The sequence below is a fragment of the Serpula lacrymans genome, assembly GCF_000218685.1.
Source record: "Serpula lacrymans var. lacrymans S7.9 unplaced genomic scaffold SERLAscaffold_3, whole genome shotgun sequence".
Taxonomy (NCBI): Eukaryota; Fungi; Basidiomycota; class Agaricomycetes; order Boletales; family Serpulaceae; genus Serpula; species Serpula lacrymans.
In genome coordinates, this window is record NW_006763292.1 from 3,091,659 (window position 1) to 3,113,588 (window position 21,930).

General features: G+C 44.9%; 8 protein-coding genes across 8 annotated transcripts; 3 read left to right on the forward strand and 5 right to left on the reverse strand.

Annotated features, from left to right (window-relative positions):
- Positions 1–411: 411 nt before the first annotated feature.
- SERLADRAFT_366534 (uncharacterized protein) lies at positions 412–1,321 on the reverse strand (the record flags this gene model as incomplete). Its single annotated transcript, XM_007315005.1, has 4 exons — positions 412–702; positions 747–1,001; positions 1,062–1,219; positions 1,273–1,321. 4 exons carry the CDS (start codon positions 1,319–1,321, stop codon positions 412–414), a joined length of 753 nt encoding a protein of 250 aa, XP_007315067.1.
- Positions 1,322–1,607: 286 nt separating this feature from the next.
- On the reverse strand, positions 1,608–2,238 carry SERLADRAFT_459725 (uncharacterized protein; the record flags this gene model as incomplete). The annotated part of the gene is made up of 3 exons (XM_007315006.1): positions 1,608–1,963; positions 2,018–2,173; positions 2,224–2,238. Coding segments are annotated over 2 exons (474 nt in total), but the record flags the coding sequence as incomplete, so codon positions are not given.
- Positions 2,239–3,209: 971 nt separating this feature from the next.
- Positions 3,210–4,282, forward strand: SERLADRAFT_406248 (uncharacterized protein; the record flags this gene model as incomplete). The annotated part of the gene is made up of 4 exons (XM_007315007.1): positions 3,210–3,500; positions 3,566–3,688; positions 3,742–4,176; positions 4,208–4,282. 4 exons carry the CDS (start codon positions 3,210–3,212, stop codon positions 4,280–4,282), a joined length of 924 nt encoding a protein of 307 aa, XP_007315069.1.
- Positions 4,283–9,906: 5,624 nt separating this feature from the next.
- SERLADRAFT_459727 (uncharacterized protein) lies at positions 9,907–11,219 on the forward strand (the record flags this gene model as incomplete). Its single annotated transcript, XM_007315008.1, has 1 exon — positions 9,907–11,219. One exon carries the CDS (start codon positions 10,279–10,281, stop codon positions 10,666–10,668), a length of 390 nt encoding a protein of 129 aa, XP_007315070.1.
- A 166-nt stretch (positions 11,220–11,385) lies between these two features.
- On the forward strand, positions 11,386–13,705 carry SERLADRAFT_459734 (uncharacterized protein; the record flags this gene model as incomplete). Its single annotated transcript, XM_007315009.1, has 6 exons — positions 11,386–11,943; positions 12,003–12,043; positions 12,120–12,467; positions 12,530–12,741; positions 12,889–12,942; positions 13,023–13,705. 6 exons carry the CDS (start codon positions 11,696–11,698, stop codon positions 13,101–13,103), a joined length of 984 nt encoding a protein of 327 aa, XP_007315071.1.
- A 1,505-nt stretch (positions 13,706–15,210) lies between these two features.
- Positions 15,211–15,869, reverse strand: SERLADRAFT_459738 (uncharacterized protein; the record flags this gene model as incomplete). Its single annotated transcript, XM_007315010.1, has 2 exons — positions 15,211–15,387; positions 15,444–15,869. The coding sequence occupies one exon, from the start codon at positions 15,791–15,793 to the stop codon at positions 15,506–15,508; it is 288 nt and encodes a 95-aa protein (XP_007315072.1).
- An 825-nt stretch (positions 15,870–16,694) lies between these two features.
- SERLADRAFT_459739 (uncharacterized protein) lies at positions 16,695–18,023 on the reverse strand (the record flags this gene model as incomplete). The annotated part of the gene is made up of 3 exons (XM_007315011.1): positions 16,695–17,129; positions 17,188–17,650; positions 17,700–18,023. One exon carries the CDS (start codon positions 17,577–17,579, stop codon positions 17,235–17,237), a length of 345 nt encoding a protein of 114 aa, XP_007315073.1.
- A 1,594-nt stretch (positions 18,024–19,617) lies between these two features.
- On the reverse strand, positions 19,618–21,534 carry SERLADRAFT_459745 (uncharacterized protein; the record flags this gene model as incomplete). Its single annotated transcript, XM_007315012.1, has 9 exons — positions 19,618–20,032; positions 20,088–20,156; positions 20,210–20,457; positions 20,516–20,613; positions 20,672–20,911; positions 20,971–21,034; positions 21,083–21,167; positions 21,231–21,286; positions 21,337–21,534. The coding sequence occupies 7 exons, from the start codon at positions 21,384–21,386 to the stop codon at positions 20,343–20,345; spliced, it is 708 nt and encodes a 235-aa protein (XP_007315074.1).
- Between the last annotated feature and the right edge of the window lie 396 nt (positions 21,535–21,930).

Sequence of the window (21,930 nt, forward strand, 5' to 3'; positions counted from 1 at the left end):
ATTACCCAAAGTGGCTTCCATGGGTCCCTGACTTCCGAGCTGGAAGCTGAGCGCGAGGTCAATTTATTTTGAAGGGGCCGATGAACTTTATTACAATTTTTTATCATTGTTCATTTATTTCACGGGGTGTGACTATGATCAGAAATTGCTGAGTAAAGATTGAGAGTCAGGATCAATGTAGCAGCAAGAAATATTGTTATCGGTCATGTACACGCCACGTAATGGAATACAGTGTAAGCTACAAGTACAGGGCAACATGGACACCTAATCACGGGAAAATCTCCACCTCGTTAGCATCAATGGCACTCTCCATTGCCAAGCGCGCGGCTTCTGGTGGTCGGTAGAGCCCAACTACAAAAACTGTATAGAATATTGAAATCTCCGGTGTGCCTGTAGATGCGCGAGCTAGACCTAACGCCTCCTCTTTTCCTGCATTGTTGGTGATGTTTGAACCTCTGAGTTTGATCTTTTGCGTGTCAGGAATCTATCTAAGGGGCAAAGAATAACATTGCTCGCATCTTCGTGTGCATATGCATTGTGCACATTTAACAGATTCTTCGCAGTCTCCCTATGAACGCTTTCCAGGGTATCTTCAAATTTGATGGTCATAATTGATTCCTCCGCCGTCCAATAGCTTTCTTGCAGGTGAGACGCAAATTGGCGAAGAAATTTACTAATGGGCTTGCATGTCTTCGCGACCATCTTGCATTCATCCCTCCATGCCATGAGAATTGGGTGAAGAAAACCAGACGCGAGCTCTGGCCAAGAACACCGGGAAAGATTGCTTGAAGTGTGTTCCGCTGGTTACCCGGGTCAACAGTGGGATGGTTCTGGTCAGTATAATAAAAGATGACCCATAACAAGATCCACCACACAGATTCTATGTCATGCAACCCATTCATCCGAAAAGGAGGAGTGCTAAGAAGCTTTTCACCGTAGCCCCACGTTATAAACAGGTAACACTTAGCATCTACTTCCACCGCCATGAAATGGGGAGTGCCCTGCCAATTGGCAATCAGTGGGTGAAATCAAATTGAATGTTATCGTCGGATTAATCTCACTGTTCGCACGTCATGAGACTTATCAGAATAGATACATTTTGCATATTCGAAATCAGCGAGTTTGCCAGTGCACTGATTGTTGTTATTGGTGATCCATAATGCATTGCCAATGCTGACATCACGATGCACCCAGCCTACTTTATGCATGTAATATAGGGCTGATTCTGGCATAAGCAAACGAATGCAAGAGAGAAAAGAGGAAGGAGCCAACCTTTAAGCGTGTCTTTTAAACAACAAATGATATTTGCTAGGCTGGTCATATCCTTAAGGGTAACGCCCACATCCTCAAAGACGGTGCGAGAGTGAATTCTGCGTGGGATGGAACTATTATCATTTAGCGCAGGGACATGTAATATGGGCCTGGCGCTAAGTGGTATATGTCCGTCGCTGGGTGAATGCTGCTGTGAGGAGAGGTCCATGCTGCTATCAATGGTGAACCACTGAAAAGTGCAGCTGGCCCCACCCTCCATGGGGTCAAAGGTTGAATCGCAGATATCACCAATTGAAACATCTTCGTAGGCTAGAACTTTCAAGAAATATTTCTCCGCTTCTGCTGCTTCATTTGCAAACTCTTGCCAAATAGCCAGCAGAATCTGCTCTAATATGGCGCCCTCTGTATCACGGTCAAAATCTCTCCACGAGTCTTTTAAAGCAACCTTCTTTCCAGTATCGTTATCGCGTGCCTCATATACGCAAGTTCCACGGCCAACCATAGAGTCAGCGCCATAAGTCGCTATTGGCCGTGTCGTGGTAAACGTCATGAGCCGATCCTTGTGATGAAGAGAGAACCTGTAACGGGTTTCATCCTGGATCGAGATGCGCTCAATAGTGGGATCCCATCCAAGACCCACGTCAGTGATGGATCCAAATGAGTAAAAGAGGGAGATGACATTGTCGAAGTCCTAAGGGTTAACAACAGTGAGTGCCGAGACATACACCATAATACATCGACGCACACTGAGGAAGTCGATAGGCTCAGTAACCACAAGGAAAGCACGATTGCTCAACCACAGTCTCAGGTTCGTGTTCTCAATCGTGATACCATATGCAAAATGACGACACGGGTCCTCTCGCATTATGTTATGGAGGTTCCAGATTATCTTCTGTTCGTTCTAAGAAAAAAGTTGGAGAGTTGGCGTGGAAAAGGATACTTCTGACTTACATCCCTGATGTCCCCTGGATCTAGTCTCTTCTTGAACTCGGCGGGTACAGCAACGTCAAACCAGTGGACCTTGTCCTCTGCGGGCAGCTTGGCAGTTTTTGTTTTGATTAACTTAAGGTACCCATCGGGACGGGAGGTATTTTTTCGATCTGAGTTTGGCATGGTATATCCGTTGTTGTGATAGCGTACTAGATCACTCGAAGTTCCCCTCAAGATCCCATTGATGATATCACCCAGAGGACGAAATATGACTTCTTTGAACTTGTCAGACTTGGCGGGTTCAATGTCAAAGCCCTTCCATTGTTGAGCTGCTACTCTATCGATAACAACTCCATTTCGAATGATAATTCCGTCTTCCTCCAATTTTGCACGTACTCGAGCAACTTCTTCTTGAGGAACACTTGCTTTGAGACGATTGAATGGAAGTTTGGAGACCTTCCTCAAGTCACAGAGAACAGCGGTGCGAGACAAGTTAAGGTCTCCCGTACGGTAATCACTCTGCGTAGTATAGCGGGTGACGGGATCTGTGTCTGGCAAAATTGACAATGGCTTTGTGGGGGGTGTCTTGGGATCAACTGTGGTGGCGGACATTGGAGAGCTCAAAAGTGCTCGACTCTTCTGAAGGAGAGGAGGTCTTGTCGCACAAACCACCACTCTGTCAACGTTTCTCTCACGGTCATGTGCCCCTTTCATCGTAACCCACCTGAGTCACACCACTTATCTACCATATTAGTAACGTAGCTGTGAATGTTCCTGTATAAATGCTTTAGAGTCCATATGGGAATCATTTTCCGAGCGCTTTAGCGAGAAATTCTGTTTTTCAATTTTCATGCCAGCGTGCCACAACGCCACCCATTGGCACTCAGACCAATACCGCCATCTACCTCACCATGCCCCAGACCCATCTCATGAAGAGGAAGCTATCTTCACAGTCAACAATCCAGGACCTCCATCTTAAGCACAAACGACTTTGACGCTCACTGAAAATGCAGCCTATTCTCCCCCAATCTGGCCCTGAAGGAGCTTATATCAGCTTTGCAATCAATAATGCCCCTCCAGCAGCCGCAGATGCATCTGATACCTCGTCAAGCAGGGCTATGTGGCCAGACAAGGACCAGGCCCTGCCCATAGATTATATTATAAAGAACTGGAAAGAAGTATGCCCAGGCCAAACTTTCCAGAAAGACTTTTGGAACAAGGTAGTAGCATATTTAGCGCCGCACCACACAGTAGGTGCACCCAAAACAAGGAAGCATTGTAGTGAAAAATGGGGAAGGGTGAGTCCAATGCACAGTCTGAACACTTCCAAGGTAATGTGCCCATCATGATTTTTATCCCGTAGATCAAAACTACGTACAAAAGCCTTGAAGGACTGATCAACCACGGATCTGGTATGCATTATGACTCGTCAACGGGTCTCACAATCACAGCGGAAAGCGAGACCCAGTGGAATGATTCCGTTAAGGTATGCAGACTACATAGTGATCACCTGGGTGAGTCAACTTACACGGATGCTAGCAATATCCACTGGTAGCACCCTTTAAGACGAAGGGGTGGGCACTGTTTGACAGGCTCACACCATTACTGGCCGGTGCTGGCGCACAAGGTGCCCATGCTTTCCGTACACCTCAGGTAATAACAACGGGAGCAGCCATTTCTGTCACCTCGGCTCCTGCTTCAACCACCATCATTGCACATCTGTCAGGCAAATCTGCTGATTCAAATATTACTGCACATGTAGCACCCGGAACACCATTGAGTACTCCATCTGGTAGCACTGCGGGGCCTGCTATACTGTCCAATACACCTAATGTTGTCGGAGGCTGGCTTGGTGACCTCCCTTCACCCTCCTCCATTCTACCCCCTTCCTCCTCATCTGTACGGTCGGGCATGTCAGTTTCTTCGAAGGGGAGCAAGGGAAAGCGTAAAGACCGTCAGCCAGACACCGTTTTGGTCAGCATAAGCCCTGTTACTACAAGTACAGGCACTGGCCTGGACACCTCTAGCGCCATGTCCATCTCAAGCCAGGCATCCACAAATCCTCGCATCCTCGCCATAAATAGACTCTCTGGAGTACTCGACAACCATCTCACAAACATTGTCCCCGCCATCTTGGATATACGTGATGCTGTGAAGAAAGAGCAGCAAGTGCTTGACCACTGTCATGCACCAAAGTTGATTGGTAGCATGGACAGGTGTCAATAACGAAGCAAATATTCAAAAAGACTCGCCTTTGCGCCACACAGGCACAGTGCCACATGGAATAGTAATTAATATTGCCTTTTTCAAACTTGTGGCTGATCAGCACCACCTCTATTAGGCAATCCAGTCATGCTCACCTTTGCTTTTCCATTCAGTACTTTCGGCATTTCGGCATTTCGGCAAATTTTTGCATCGCCACTGGCTACACATTGCATTGTGCCCTCGCTTTTGTCGTTTCCCTTACTCCCCTTCCTTTGCCTAGCCCCACCATGGGCCCCTTCCTCTCCTTTTTATTCTCACCTGACGGTCGTTTCTGGATCCCCATTCTAATCCACTTTTTTGTCACCTCCACCCTCCTCCTCCTCATCTTATTTGCACCCCCACCATTTCTGATGTCACCACTTCCTATCCGCTTCCGTCGCCAATCCATTGACTACCACGTGCCACTGCTGATATCAGCAAAGCCCCAGCAGCCGGTCCAAATAGGGCAACAGGTCCATCTTCATGATATCGATCTGCCATCATATACTATCAAAACATCGGTCGCTCGTCTTGCCTGGTTAGAGCGTGGGTGGGTAGTTTTTGAGCTGGAGAAGGTTCATCCCCTTGTGTCACCCATGTTCATTGCTGTCCCATTCACTTGGGTACACTTATCTTTTGTCCATCGTCTTCGCTACAGCTACACCTACCACACGCTGCCTGGGACTCACTTGTTCCAAATTGGAACTACTCCTCTCCCTCCCTCGTTTGATCAGGTGGTCCAACACAACCAGTCCATTGGTAAGGCCATGGAACTGTCGGATTTGGACTAGGTGGTGGACTGGTGGCTCCAGTTTCTTTTTTTTTCAGCAGAACATTCATTTACAGTGCAATTATTTTTGATTTTTGAATCATTTTTATGGACACATATTTTTTAGAATGCCTGACTGACAATAAAGGAACTGTGTTGATACTGATAGTGTTTTGCCTTGCCCTTTTTTTACTGCATCTTCCCATGACATCATGATTTTCCTGCTCTCTTTTTGCTATTGGACTTTATTTTATGGCTGTACAAACCTGTGACATTACTTACACAGCATTCATTGTTCTATCCCTTTCTTTTCTTTATTTTGACAATTTTATCCTGTACTACCTATGCAGGATTCATCAGTGTACATTCCTTCCTTCATGTTCTTTCTCATTCTTTTTGCACAGCTATATTGTGCATAGCCTACCTTTCTTTTACTATATAAACCCCTGTACTTTACCTTGTAAAATAGCAACAAGAACTCCAATCCAGACTTCTTCTAAAATTTCAAGTTCACTACTGTGCTACTTGTGATCCAGTGTGGTCACAACACTTCCCACTGCTACCACTGTTAACTGCTGTCATTGTCATCCCTTTTGATTAGAGTCCTTTTTAGCACTACAGTTTGTGTGTCAGGAGCCTGCTATCACTGGGAACCTCGTTATCTCATCATTCTCAAACCTACCTTGTGCTACAATTAGCAAGGTAGTGCTTGTCTATTCTTGTCACAAAGCCCCTATCTTCTATAATTCAACTATCCCTCCTCCTCAAAACCCACACCCAGACATCTCTGGGTTTTACTTTGAAGGATTGTCATACATACCACCCCACGAACAACCAGAGCACCCACTGTTCTAGGAGGCAAAGCCCATAAACAAGTTCCGTGGAATCTGGGAGGATTGTGTGTTAGTTTGTTTCTGTGTGTGGTTTTCTAACAACAGTTCTCATCATTGACAAAGACTATGGGGATGTGGATATGGATAATAATTTCCCAGTTGCCTTGGGACCACAGGATACTAGGTTCTTTCCATTTGCATCAGAAACAGACTGGCGAGTCGCCTGTTGGGTGATCCAGGATGGAATAGGTCACAAATTATTTGACTGTTTGTTAGCTATTCCAGGGTGACAAAACCGGATAAACCTAGTCTCTGCTGAAGCAGCCATTGTTCTCCATGGAGCATAGCCATCACTCCATGGAGTAACCATTGTTCTCTTAGGAGCACAATTGTACTCCTAGGAGTCATTATACTGTAGCGAGTAGCACCTCCGACTATAAGTAGTAGGGGGTTTAGTATAGGAATACCTCAGTCGTTTCTATAGCTTCTCGGGCAGCGGCTGAGGTATGTTACATTACATTTATTAAAGATCACCTTAAACTAACATCTATTGTAGTTTCACTTAGATAAATAATAAAGTGGTTTCTATAGCCTCTCGGGCAGCTGCTGAGTTTCACTTAGTTTTATTATATACCACATCATTTTGTTTTGGTTCCGTCTTCACTTATATACGCTGTCGTTGTCAGGCAGACACCTCAGATCTTCTGTCAAAGTCTAAGGTAAGACACTTTTATGATTAAACCTATGAGTACTTAGCTTATGCCTCATTTCCAGTTTACTTACTAGGTACATTCTATATCAGATCTTCTGTTGAGTTTACTTACTAGATCAAACCCGAACAATTTCAGAACGGGATAAGAAGCTAACCAGTTTTGTGAACCAGGACATAAATTGCTATGAGCAACATCGTTCTAAATCGTCCTTGTGGGTGCAATATAAAATCGCATCCTTCTAAAACTGCCCCCAGCAACTGCTCTCGAAATACAAGAGTGATGTAATAGACAAGTCGAGGGAGACTCACAAATTTCAAAATGCAAAACAAGGGTGACAGAGGACAACGTGGCAACAATGATGACCTTCCGTGTTTTCCTCTGGTTTGTATCATGTAAAAAAAACCAAGCTGATGCACCAAAGCCATAACCAAATAAAAAGACCACAAGAAAATACAAACTCTTCTGCTCTATATTGCAGTTGTCCGAAGAACAAGTATTGCTAAAATACGGACAAATGTCAATGAATTTCGTTAAACCAGTTATGGGGTAAACTTCTGTGCCAACAACACCTGTAATGCCGAGCACTGTATGCGACTGTGAGCATAAACACTCCAGGCACAAGGTAACTCTAGACATGTATACCTTCAAAAGCATAAAATATCATCCTACATGCCTGTATAGTAGCATATAACGTGATCATGAGAAGAGGTAGTGGTTGGAAACTCACCGGGGACATGTTGAGGCCAAAATTATCTAGAGAAATGTTAGCTAGGTACATGAGTTTCACATAAACATTGACTACGCACAAACCATGTTCGCAATAATCACAACAAACATATAGTGCCGAGACAATAGGTACAGAAATTGAATAATATTCCAACGTAACTTGCATTTCCAAATTAGCTCGACTTAGGATAGCATTTTGGTAAACCAGACGTCAGACAGAGAAGTATAAAATCCTCACCTCCCATTCCAAAGTATTGATACAATCCAAGATCTATGGTATGGATATCTAGTGCAATTGACTTTCTGAAGATTGGTATGGTCCTTGATTTCAGGTTTCGCTTTAGCATTGATAGACGTACCATTAGCATATTAAACGGAATGAAATTGATGAATTGCCTTGTAAATCCATCTCTAAAAACAACCATGCTTACACGAACTAACTGGACTTGAAAAACCACAAAGGTCATGGAGGACATCATAAGGATGTTTGTGCCAGCCATTCCCAGGGAGAAAAAGTTTTCGGCAACACTTTCATTTAGGTTTAGTCTTTATAGGCTAGGCAACGAAAAGGATTGCTGCAAGATAGCCAGTTACAGTGGTGTTTCCCGTGCCCGGGTACCCATACAGCAACCATAGGAAGTACACTGTGTTTTTAATATATATCTAGTTACAACGAGAAACTCAGCTTTCGGGGAAAAGACTGAGACTATATTCGGATCCTACCTAGTTACAACGAGAAACTAGGTGTACAAGTAAGTAAAAGGTCTGTCAAGGTAGGTATATGCTCACCTCAGCTTTCGGGGAAAAGACTGAGGTGTGCTACGGTTGCTACGAAGATTTATAAAGGGAAAACAGAAGTAAACCTTAAGGTGAAATTGTCTCCATCAGAGCGCACGGGCCAGCTGATCTACAGCTCTTTCCTAGTTTGGCGCCCGCACCTTGTTCCTCTTCGTACAAGGCTTGTTCTCTCAAGCTTCTTGTGTCTTCTTCCTCCAACACGCTGAACCCCTCCAGCCAATGTATCTTGGGTCTGCAACACGGAGTAAACGAATGAAGACACTGGAAAAAGTAGGAGTACTGGGAAACATAAAAAAGCCGACCTACCTGATGATCCTGTAACCAGTGCCATATTCACAACCAGGAGTGTGAAGACTCGGAGACATGGTTTATTAGACATTCATGGTCATCTATGTGCAAAACTAAGACTGAGTAATTGAGGCTCTGTATTTAGCCCCTTGGTACATACCAGTGCTCCATATTATGCTGTAGACAATACACGTGCTGACATCGGGGTCAAATAGTCGCCACCGTTGATTGCGCGGGACAGTGCAGGAGAAGGGAGACTTGAAGGCGAGCAGGGTGTTTTCTTAATGATCCCGAGTGATGACCTCTCCGCAAACGTATTAGAGCCATGTTCACAGCCAGGTATGTGAAAAATTAAATTGACATGTTGAGAAAGATGATTGCAGAATGATGCGTGTGATCTCTACAGAAAAGTTTAACAGCAAATCAAGGTGCAGGATTGACAGCTACCATCATACACAAAGCTGATACTGAATAAGCGAGGCCTCACGTTCAGTCTTGTTGGCTATCTTGGGTCCTACTAAGTGCAGTAGGAAGCGGTACATAACCATTGACCCACACCGTGCTGTAGACAACACACGACACACTGACGTAGGGGTGGATCAATTACAAGCCTTGATGGTGCGGGACAGTGCAGAGGAAAGGAAAGGTGAGTAAGGCGTTAGTTGCCGAAACACGAGCGGTATCGTCAGCCTGGTAGCTTCTTGAATGAATAGACCAGACTCTTACGTTGAAACATGTATACTGAGATCGCTTTTCCAAGGTTTTTTTAGGATTACACACACTCCCACTTATCTCCCATGGTAAACCATATCTGTGGTGACGTGCTTGGCTTGCAGGACCATCCTTCCTGATGTAACTCGGACCACTTCCTCGCCTGAGTCGTCTGGCAAGTATCATAAAGAGCATTCGGTTCGGAACCTTTGCCATCAGAAGGGGAACCGAAAAGTATCCATTCCAACGATTATGGCTGAATTTCCGCAACCCTCATACAAAATTAACACAAGCATCGCGGACCTTCACTGATATTATATGAATGTTTGTTGATGAGTCTGCATCCGAGTAAAATTGACGTATTTTCACCTTTCCCTTCCACGCCCGCTCACCACTTTCATTAAGTTTGAAGCTATGACACGCGTGTCCAGTACTTCTCGTCTCGTAGGAGGCCTTCAACTTCTCTCCTTATGCGCCCTCCTCGTCGTGCCGACTGGTGCACTGCCCAATCCCCTCCCCTCGCCTACTATCACGCCAGCACCAGCAAGTCCAACACTCCCCACCATTCCCTACAACATAGGCCCACTCCGCCAATCTATCGTACCCATCCTCGGCATCGACCCATCCAGCGGTGACCTGGAGGTTGGCGGGATTGGAGGGCATGATTTGCCTGGTGTGATCTACGAGCATGGAAATGGGGACGCTGAGATCGGGAAGGGAGGACTGAGGCAGGTGTGTTTGACTCAGACGTGGGAGATTGCGGTGAGTGATTGATATTTTCTGGTGAAAATCGGTCAGGAAGATGATGATGAATTGCCGTGATGTTGTGACCAGTCTATTAGCTTGGCGTATGGCCTAGAAATTGGGAGTGGGTGTACGCCTAGTGCGGTACCTACGCTGTAGACAATGAAATGTTGGGTGGTAGGAGCGGAAGAAAAAGTGACTGGCTGGGTGATTGGAGGGTAACCCAAGAGGACAGAAAGATCTTACCAAAATGACGGTTAGGTATCTCGAAAACTCGTTCATTGCCATACTTATCTGTGAATTTACTAAGCCTTATAAACTAACGAGTAAACATGGGATCACCATGAGTCTTGTATCACAATGCATAACACATACAAGCCCTCTGAGAATCGGCACTGGCGGTGAGCTCAAATCTCTGTTTTATTCCTCCAGTGAAAGCCTGAACCTGTGTGAACGGTCTCCATATGAACCAAGGGCTACAAGTTCAGGGCGGCACCTGCGTTGGTATGCCACGATGCATTTTGAGTGGTCGACATATATTGCAGTGGTCGGACAAGAAATCGACTGTGTATTGCCGAATGTTTTACTGCACTGGTGGACACTGGATGTATGCATCGGAAATGTTGTCCAGTTGTTGTAACGAGAACTCGAGATGGCTGGACAAACCAAGTAGAATGTATAGTGGATTAGCATACCTATGATGTAGACCGTGATACATAAAGGCGATGGCAACACCAATAAAGTTGTGATGAGAAGATAGATAAGGTCGCTGTGGGTTTTTATTAACCATGAGTGAAAGTGGAAGATCGAATTTCTTCATTCTGAAAGAGAAATCCTATCGCCCATTGTCATTCGTCAGGTCTGGAACTTTGAAAGTTGCACAAACTCCAGTGACACATTTATCCAGGTTTGAAGCCGCGATAACATCGAGCGACTGATTCGAATGACATCTGAGAGTAATGTATGACTGTCCTCGTTCATATATGACAGAGGGTATGGATGCTGCGCCCTTGGATTCTACGTGGCGCGCCTAGCACAAGACGACCCCAGGATGCCGTGATCACCGCAAAAGAGAACATTGGCAAGTAATTTAACGAAGCAACGTTTCGAGGGTGCGATATGGATGGAGATCGCCGAGCACCACTTCGTCGTCGTCGTCGTCGTGCTTGTCATGGTCGCGGGGCAAGTGTCGAGTTGTTCTGATGGGCCGAATCGAGGCAATATAAGAGTGGTGCTCACGTGAGGCCTAGACCTGCGCCATAGCCAAATTCGCACTCCAAAGGGTCCGTCGTTATCGTTTCTGCTGCTGCGGACGGTCAGTGGACAGCATCAATCAACCTGTTCAAACCTCGCTGGAAAACAAAGTGGCGCTAGACATACGGAGAAGTCTGTTGCTACAAGCTGTACACTAGCAGTCTGTCAGTCTTCTTTCACGTCTCTCTCTCTGGCGCTGACACTGACTGTACAAAACCCATTTTCATATCTTTTTCTCTTTTAGTACCCGTGCAATCCCGTGCCTTGCCTCTCCTTTCCCTTCCGACTTTCATATCTCTCAGCTTGATTAGCATCCTTTTTATAACATCTCTCGCCGTCATTCCCTGCGACGGTGACAACGACACATATCACCCTGTCCTCACCACCCCGCATACCCATACCCACATATCACAATGCCCGCAATTTGGCAACGCCATCCCCGCTACTTCCTCATCATCGTCATCATCGTCTCTGCTACCTTCTTCCTCCTCAGCCCTTACCAATCCTCCCTCCAAACCGACCCCGCACTATATGCAGCTACCATTCGCGACGACAGCCTTCCCGCTCGTGTCGAGCGTGCTGAACGGGTTTATACAAGGATGACGGACGATCGTCGGGAGTTGATCAAGAAGCATGGTCCTACGCCTGCTGATATCCTCATGTGCGTCCTTCCCCAGGCTGATAATGTTACTCCTTTGGCGTACCTTCGACTCTCCCCAGGTTTCCCCCAGACAAAGATCCATGGCCCGCATACACCGTTTGTAAGTCCATCATCCCCTCTTTTTTTCTACCTACCGCACTCCTCTCCTTAACACTTCTTACATTCAACTTTAAAAGGGAGTTTTTTCCCCGCCTCTTTCCAATGCCCCCACGAGGTCGAACGCATCGGCTCTCTCGGTGACGGCGGAAAATGGACCTGTGGTCTCTCGCGGCTTGCCCAAAAGCCAGACTGCATCATTTATACTTTTGGCATGAACTATGAGACCTCTTTTGAAGCCGAGGTCCTCGCGCGCACGCGGCACTGCCAAGTCTGGGGGTACGACTACCGTTCCAACTCGTTCGGCGCACACATCAAAAATAATTATCGCGCCCATTTCTACAGCTTCGGATTGGCGAGCTTCGATGCACATGGTCCGGGAGATACGAACAAGTTGTATACGCTGAAGAGTCTTATGGAAGCTAATAGTGAAATTTTTGTCTTGTTTTATTTTTTTTTATCAACTGATTGTGTGATGTCTGTATTCTAGAGCACACGCAGATTGATGTCCTCAAAATCGATGTCGAAGGCTGGGAATTCGAGGTATTGACGCAGATCCTCGCGCCCTACATCGCATCCGGCGAGCCTCTCCCCTTTGGTCAGCTTCATCTTGAGATACACACTTGGGAGAAGAAGTTTGCTGATGTGCTCACATGGTGGGAGATGTTGGAGCGCGCAGGACTGAGGCCGTTCTCCACGGAGGTGGGTACTTGCTTTCCTAAAGGATTGTATTTTGGGGTCCTTTTAGAGGACGTTTTATTTTTTGGATAGCGGTCACTTTTTTTTTTCTTTTCTGGGGAGGTTGTTGGTGTCTTCTATTGGTCTCAAACTAATATCGTCTCCCAACAGCCCAACTTGGTATACCAGAACTATAATAAGGATAGAGACACAGACCTGGCAGAGGTATGTCCCTTTCCCACTTTTCCTTTTTGTTATCGCATTTTACTTACTTACTCTACCCACCCGCTCCTTCAAACTCGCAGTATTCCTTCCTCAACGTCAAAGGCTCTAATATCTTCATATCCGACCCGCCAATATTGTCTCTAGACTCGGATGTACTATAACATTAGTGTTAGTGTCATGTCGCGCGTAACCAGTACATATGGTGATATGGTGACTATTTGAGGGCGTGGCATGGCCTAACTTGGGGTAGCCTGAGGGCTGGTTGTAAACAGCAATGAGAATGTGGAGATGTGAGGTGGAATGGGCATCACGTATCTTAAGTTTGGGAGCCAGAGGCTGCATATAGTACACAAGATGCTGGGACCCATACCATCACACAGCAAAAAATCTTCATTTCTTCCGTCTTGTCCCCGTTCCTCCCTATCTATACACGTGTCTAGCTAGATTTTCTTCGTTACATGGGTATACTAAAACAGTATTATTGGGGATGATAGCAATGGTGACATACTGGTATTGAAGGAAGGTGTGATTATTTGTAATGAATGAATGAGTAGACTGAGGGGGGTCATCGATGCGCCCCTATCGACTACATGTATGTGCGTATACTTCGCGAAGAGTGCATACTTGATGCTGAATACACGGATTCCAACGTATCGACCTCCAGCAGCTAATGAGATAAACAGGTTCCAACAACAGCAAAAAATATATGTATACGTGCTTACTTGCGTACTTGACAGAAATAAATAACCTACTGCAGACCTCCGAGTCAAGGTCCAGTGTCGCCGACGTCATAATCTAAGCGGACTTTGAAATGTGAATATATTCGATGAATATAAGAAGTGCGATGTCTAACTTCCTTCATTTTCCCCCGCCTCATAACAAGCGCACTTCAGTCTTGCGATGGGGGTATCGGAGCATATTGAAATCTTGCGCTGGGGCTGTGGTAGATGGGAGGCTTCGACCTTCCATGCACGCTTCAAGGATTACTGCAGAGTTTATGGTTAGGATTCGCGCATTATCTCCCATGAATAGTGATGAGGGCACTCAGGTACGCTCATGTGTTTAACTCTCACAGATTCAAAGGCTGATTAGCTCTCTTCGTTGGCCTCATTCACATGTGTAGTTTAATCTGACTAGTATTTGCTCTCGATTGCCAGTCTTCCAAGTTTTCTTCGTGCATAAAGATCTATTATTCAGGGCTCATAACCTGTTGATCAGGTTATGGACCTTGAATAATCGTTTTTCAACGCATTAATCGCCTCTCTGTTGTAAAGAAGTGGTGAAAATTAAGGTGCGCTCATATGCCCAACCTCCCACAGATAGTTTATTTCATCAACATCTCCGTGGGTATCACTCATGTGTTAGTTGAGTAAAATCAATCGTCAGTGTCAGGATTTTCCCTGCATTTACGACACCGATTATACAGGGCTCATAACCTATGGTTGGGTTATGGACCTTGAATAACCGGTCTTGTGAAACATCGCGTTATGCTCATAGAAATTCACGATCACATTACGAGCATACTGGCTCGGCAATGGCTTATTGTGAAATTTAGGTATACGAAGGGAATAAACCTCCATGCTCCGTCACCTCTTTACAACCGAGGCAGCCAGATATTTGACAATGAGACACTGCAAGGCAGATATGCATAATCTTCACAAATATATATCGACTCATTTTAACCTTGTCATGATCTTCTTCCATGACAAGTGTTAGTCAACTAGCGTTTGCTCTCGATGGTTTCCAAAGTCTATTTGTCCATACAAACTGTAGATTTTTCCAATGCACATATCGTGTCGTGTTGATAGAAAATTATGATTATGATAACATTGCAACTACACATATTGGTGGCGACTTTTGGGTATAGGAAATGAATGTCAGTGTGATCATTTATTGTTTTATCTTGCTAGTGCAAGCTGTCCATTGCCATTTGTTATTTACAGGGATCGTCTGAAGTAGGAGGACACTTCTATTTGATGTCCCTACAAATACTTCATATATTATCTGAGGCTTAAAAAGATTCAGTGGTATGCATAATATCATCCTATCGTCCACAAGTCACAAAGGTTATGTTGCGTTAGTAGAATGCCTCCCACGTTTTTAGTGAGTCGATGATACAATATGAGAGAGCTCCCATACATACGGATCCCGATACAGTCTTGCTAATAAATATGCTAAATTCTTGTTGTAGACAAGGAAGACTGATCCGATCACACAGAATAGAACAGAGAATCCCCATGAAATACGGCATGATAGAACAAAATTTATGTATGAACGTTCGATTACAACATAAATAAAATCCTCACATTGGTACCACTCCATAACCACCACTTATTCTAAGCTAGGTATGTGTAGCACTGGAAGCCTAGAAAGTGTGGATGATGGAAACAAGCATAATGATAGCATTAAAGTTAAAACATTCGAACGAATCAAATAGGAGGAGATCTGCGCGAATAGAATATTGTTGGTAGCAGCTTGCTTCAAGAGTGACTGAAACGTACCATAACTCCGATAATAATACCTGACATCGTGATCATATACTGCTCCATAAATCACCAATCCCTCAACTTCGACGCTTTGGTAAGGAGGGAGTGCCTCCCATATACCCATAAGACGACGTTAAATTCGCAAATGCTTGTTCATAATCTTTAGGCTGTGGATTCGAGTGTGGCTGAGACGAAGGCGCTGGAGCTGCCGGGCTGGCAGTTTTGGGGCTGTTACTCTGGTCTTTCTGTTTACGCTTTTGTTTCTGTTTCTGACTCGATAACAAGGGCGTGGTAGATGACACAGTGTTTGTGGATTGCAAGGAAGTGGTGGAGGGATGTACGCCAGAGGAAACGTTGTTATTCATGGTATCAGGTGTGTTGTATGGGAGCTCTAGGGGATTGTGTTCAGAATGAGTCGAGAATGGATGATTATCCCGGATAGAGTCTGCGTACATGAAGTTGTTACCTTTATATACTCGGCAAATAAATTGAGAGCAACTAGTAGTCCGGAACGAACCAACTAATCAGTTGACGATGGCGATGATCCGCTGTAAGAGTACGACTGCGCTGCAGTAGGGTTCTAACTTACAAATAGGATTCCATATGACTCGACCCAATATCATGCCTAAGATTAGTTTTGATACTTATGTGTCTCTTTTCCTGAAGAGCCTGCAGTAAGAAAAATAGATCTGCTTGACATCGTATGATAGTAACTGTCATACGATCCATGGAAGGAAAGTATTTCACCACATACCATTGTCACAGCCCCGTTATTCTCTGTGAGGAGAAAAACAAGGGGTATTAAAACTCAGCGAAGTGAACATACGCGCTCACTTTCAACTCCAGCGGCGACGGATTCGGGGGAATCGAGTCATATTCTATTTTTTTTGTCTGACTCGAGCTGGATCACAAGGTAGAACGACCTTATCATGCTGCGCAGCGCTGAGGAGACTTGAAAGAAGATTGTAACTCCATTCCCGTGCCTCGATTTCACAGGATGGGCACTGGGTTTGATGGAGAAATGCAGCTGTGCAGGCGGAACCGCCTGCACAGAATCCGAGTCAGCCTTTTGAAGTGCTGGTACCTGCTGAAGTAAAAGAGCAATTTTGAGATATTATCTTGTGGTGAGGATACCAATACAATAGATCAAGTGTCATAGCAACTGGGTTTAACGGACTTTGGACTAGTGGTAGGCCATAGTTCTCGTGGATACGTGTTCAGTGGTTTGAAGTGCATATTTCGACTCAAAAGCCTACCACCCTGAGTGCTGGTAACCTGTATCATATATAAAACGACACTTAGAATACGAATTGGAGGTATGCATATAATTATAGTATTTGTAAAACACCGACAAGGCGACTCATTGAAGACCAAAAATGTATTAGGATTAATCATAGACAGGTAGAGCATCCTACGGTAACAGCCAAGAATGTATGGTAACTATTATGTTCTCTAGACAGCAAGTATGATATAAAAATCACTAAGGAGAAAACATCATAGAACATGGAAGCAGCGAAAGATAGACTTCTTGTAAATTTTTCAGTCAACAACCACTGTTTTTGACACTGTGAATCGATTAAGGTGCGAGGAATAGACAAGAATACGGCCAATGAGAAGTCGAAGAGGTCTGTACACGTTGAGTGACCTTATCCTCAGCAATAACAAGTAGCATGATGTCGAATATCTTGTCAATGATACTACCTGAATAAGGAGATTGGTTTAGGATTTCACTAGACACAGATGAGCTGCCGTGACACACCATTGTTGAGATATTTGATAAATTCCATTTTCGTCTATAAATCCGAGTCACAGCTTACGGGAAGCATTATTTGGGCCTCCACCAAAGCCATATGATGACGACAGCTGGGCAAATGCGCCCTCGTAGTTTTTGGAAGGCGATGAAGGGTCCGTCACGGGCAAGGGTTTTAATTGCGAAGGCGATGGTTTTGCCGACGATCTGCGCTGCAGCCACTTTGGCCACTTCTGTGCAGAAGTAAAGATTGGAGTTGGAGTATGACCATTTACACCGTAGGTTGACTGGAGCTGTTCGAAAGCAGACTGGAAGTCTTTTGGCGGTTGGGATGATGTAAGAGGCGCAGTTGATGAGAAGGTGGTTGTGGAGTGTAGTGATGTGGTAGATGAGTTCTGCATAGTGGTGGTGGTTCTGCGGTTATTAGTAGGTAGCCTGAGTTTGGTGAGTACGATTTATATATGTTTTCAAACTAGTACCTGACATCAGCTCATACACACACAGCCATCTTTGAAACTCACCCTGTGAATATGTTGGCATCGTTAAGGAGCCATCAAGTGTGGCTGTATTTGCGGAGGCAATGCGCATAGTTGTCTGAATGACTCGAGAGCCGACCATACATAGAAACTGTGCTGCGACTTTGATGGTGATGATATCATGTCTTGGAATTGCAAGTTAATCAGAACTTCACACTGTGAAACAGGACCAAAGTATGATGTGTTGCTGGGGTTGTGTTTTTGAAAGTGTAGAAAATACCAAAAAATACAATAGGAACTCTCCCTCGTAGCACTGCTCTGTTTCCTTGTTGCAAAAGCGATACGACCGTCACGGGGATCGCATCGATCATGATGCAACGATATTCTTGGTCGTGGAGATTGGTCACGCACATTTTTCAAAGTCAGCGAATGGACCGTCTGACTCAACTCGAGCATCCGAGTCTATCTCTTCATTTGCCTATGCCAGTAGGCAAAAATACCTTCTTCATTCCCTATAGGGAGGTCGAGCGATTGTGATCAAACCACTTGGAAGATAGTTCGGTTTCATCCAGCACCAAGCGTAGCCAGTCCCAGCTTCGAGAAAATACTCTTCATGAATGATTTATGATTCGGTCCTTCTGGAATTGAGACAACCCATGTCGAGCCATAACAGTTTTCAATTGCACTTTGTGGTATTGCACAACACGTTATTATTGTATCGAGGTAGTCCAAGTTCAATTCTTCAAACCATTATGCCTTCGATGGACCCTAATTATTGGGAATTTTCAGCTCTTGTTGCTAGATTGCAAGCATGGTTGGTGGCTAACCTTGCATCCATACCATATCAATTCCGGTGGATTGGGTCATATTTTTATTTTGTGGTCACATAATGTCGTCATTGATCTCGGTTTCTGAGTGGCTATTGAACTGAGCAAAGTCTTCACGAATTGCTATGCTACTCTTGGCTCTGGCTTATGGGCTGGTGCTTATCATGAACGAGGTTGCCTTCGGATGGTTTCCATGTGGCTATAACTTGTAGCCTGACATATAGCTGTGCACAATGTTCGGCTTTATATCTTGTACCCTGATAGTGGTAAACAACGGGTTAACCTGAGATAGATGCTTGCTTCTCGACACAGTTTTGGTGCTAGGAATAGCATTATCTGGAGTAGCGTTGAGATAGCGAGAACGGATCCGGATCAGCTGCGTATGGGCCTTCACCTCGTGACATGTTTTCCTTCTTGTTATGGAGTTTTGATTTGTTTCTATACCATTAGTTGCAAGTGTAATCGTGGGTCACACCATCTTCGTCTCTTTAGAATGGTATATTCGAGTGGTAGAAGGAAAGGTTTGACGATGCGCATGTGCCATGGTAATTTTCGAATAACAAATGTAGCCGTCCACCATTGAGCGAGAGAATTTTCGAAGGCGCCCGGAGCATGGCGCCCCCATCCAGGGTCATCTCCAGACAAGATACACTTTGCTCCGTCGGGACCGTATTGACCGCATAGTCCATCGTAAAAGATGTACTGGTCAGGAAGAAAATGCGTTTGAGACGCTACTACGGTCGACGTACGCCCTTGCTGTGTGCCATGTTGCCTATCCCGCCTAGAGAATCCAGGAAAACAAGGGGAATCTTGTACCAAATGGAGAGTCTTATCTTGCATGGCAACGTGACAACGATTCAAGCCCTTTTAATAACTTGATGTTGCAGACGCGATTGGTTGTGTTTAAAGTCATGGGGTGGTGGTAGGTGCCTACAGTGTTCGGTGTGTCGTCTGGATTACGGTTCCGCCTTTTGATAACCAGTTAATTTCCGTAGGTATATAAAGCGGACGCTGTATGGAAAACAAGATGGAAGTATGAAAAGAGGAGAAGGGGATTCCAGTTCAACTGATTCAACTCCGACTAGTATTTGATGTAGTTTGTGTCGCGTCGGCGTCAGGTGACTTTGATATTTCCTGGATGCGATGTGACGAAACGAGACCTCTGATCAAGGTTCACATTTTCGATACGTCCAAAGCACTGGGGATGGGCTCGACGTTAGAACCCCCGTATTACGTGTTAGTCTCCCAATCATCACTTCACAGCAGCAGCCCAGGGCCAGTTTCAAGCACTCTAGGCCATCCAGTCGTCGAATACCACTATACCGACGACTCACCACTCTTTCTACTACCGCAGTCTTCCGACGAACATGTTATAATCCTTAACCACGATACTACCCCAGACACCACACCGACAGTCAGAAGCATATCTCAGAGCTTCGCTGTTGGGAATTTCAAGGTTTCTGATGCACCTGGAGCTGGTGCTGATACGGAGGAATCAAGTGGAAATGACAAGATGTATGTTTTGGATGTGATTAGTACTAGTGATCAGAAGTGAGTGCTTTTGTTTGGGAGCTAGGTGGTATCTAGGTTGAAGCTTTGTATTCAGGAACATGCTCGAGTCTTCAAATGGTAGCTTGCAGAACCCACAGGCCGCTCTTGCTAAGTTCAAGCAGAGGTACGTCAAGGAATACATGACCTTCTCTCGTTTCATCTTGAATATTTTTCCAGAAATACGGTGTTGCGTCGTGTTCTCAATGAACACAATATTTGACATTTGATCATTGAGCGGGTATCATTTTGTCCAGCTGTATTCTATAGTACCTGCATGTTATATTGTACTTAATCATGAGAAAGCACATCGTCATCTTCTCTTATTGGCTTTGCTGCGATTTCGGGGCTGAGGAGATGTACCCGCCTGTAGTCGAGCCACTGAAGAACTCTTTGGTTCTTCGTCAGAATTAAGAAGCATAGACAACCTATGCGATGAAATATATGAACATAGAAATTTCTTGAGCAATTCGATGGCTTGCTTACTCCGATTTCTTGTGACCATTCTGCCCAGAGTTAGAATTGCCGTTGAGACTCGCATGACGATCCTTAACCTCTTCAAGCATCTGGGGATCCAAGGTTTTCTGCAAGAAACGACCATGTATTAAATGAAAGTATCGTGCACGAGAGAGAGCAACGTACTAAGAGATATGGCATGCCGAGCATCATAACTCCTGTGAGCACCGCAATCAGCATCATAGGGTTCTGGAACATTCCCATCAGGTTGAAAGACTCGTGTGGGACGAAATATTTGTATTTGTGTCGTGCCATGAAAGTAACAGGATAGGGAAGCGTTACGGATGATTGTGAAACCAAAGGAGTGCCCAGGACGTACGACCAGACTTTCGGCGGCGAATCTAAGTCGGAAACCTCTAGACGCAACTTGTAGTGTAAAGAATATGGGTCAACAACCAAAAAAAAAATTATGACGAGTTACGCACTTGGTCGAATATATAATCATGAGAGGATACAGATAGCACGTATGTTCCTGGTACGACGTCCCGCCTGGCGAAAGTTTAGTTTCCGGTATGGTGGAATGAGTGTAAAACACACATCAGAAATGTCCCATTCTGCGTGACAGTAGCAGATAGCCTACCGGCGTCCAGAAGTACTTTGGAAGCACCAAGTGCGCCGAAATCTGAAGATGGGTAAGCCTTTCAACAGTTCAAAATCCAACTGTGGTTTCAAGAGCACTACGTACTGGGACACAAGTCATTCCACTGTATTCTTCCATGTACGTCTAGCGCAGAAACCACACTGCAATATGATTGGCGTGAACAATATGCGGTTGTAATGTTTGGATATACCTTGTTATTGCCAGTAGGAGACAGACTAGTAACGTTGCAGTGCGAGCCATGGCGAACTCTTTTATATTGCTGTCGAACCGTTGAGAAGACTGCCTTGTACTTCTCAAATTAATTCGCAAAAAGAAAGGGCAGAAAGTCAAAAGTGCTGAGGGGGTGTCGATACTGTTTTTTCAGATGTCGACTCAGAGCTGACGCTGTGCCTACAAAACTGGCCACGTGTCGCGGCGTTACAGTCAGGTGCTTGTTAGCAGAACAATTTTATTGTATCAATGTTTCGATGAGTCCACTCGGACGTCTGCCCTTTATCGAGGCAATAGTCTTCCAAAGAAGAACTTGAACACAGGTATGAGTCGCTCAGACTACTCTTGAAATCGAAGCTTGAAACCCAGTGAATGGTTTTTACTGATTATAACTTCCGGAAGATTGCTTTCATGCGCCGCTGGCAGTACTCACCTATCCCGGGCCCACATCGTCGTGTGGATAATATCTCTTGCGTCAAAAATATCTCAAAAAACACCATAGTACACCAATACATCTTCCAGCATGTAATCTGGTATATAATTTTGTCTGGATGCTATGGCTTGGAAACGATTC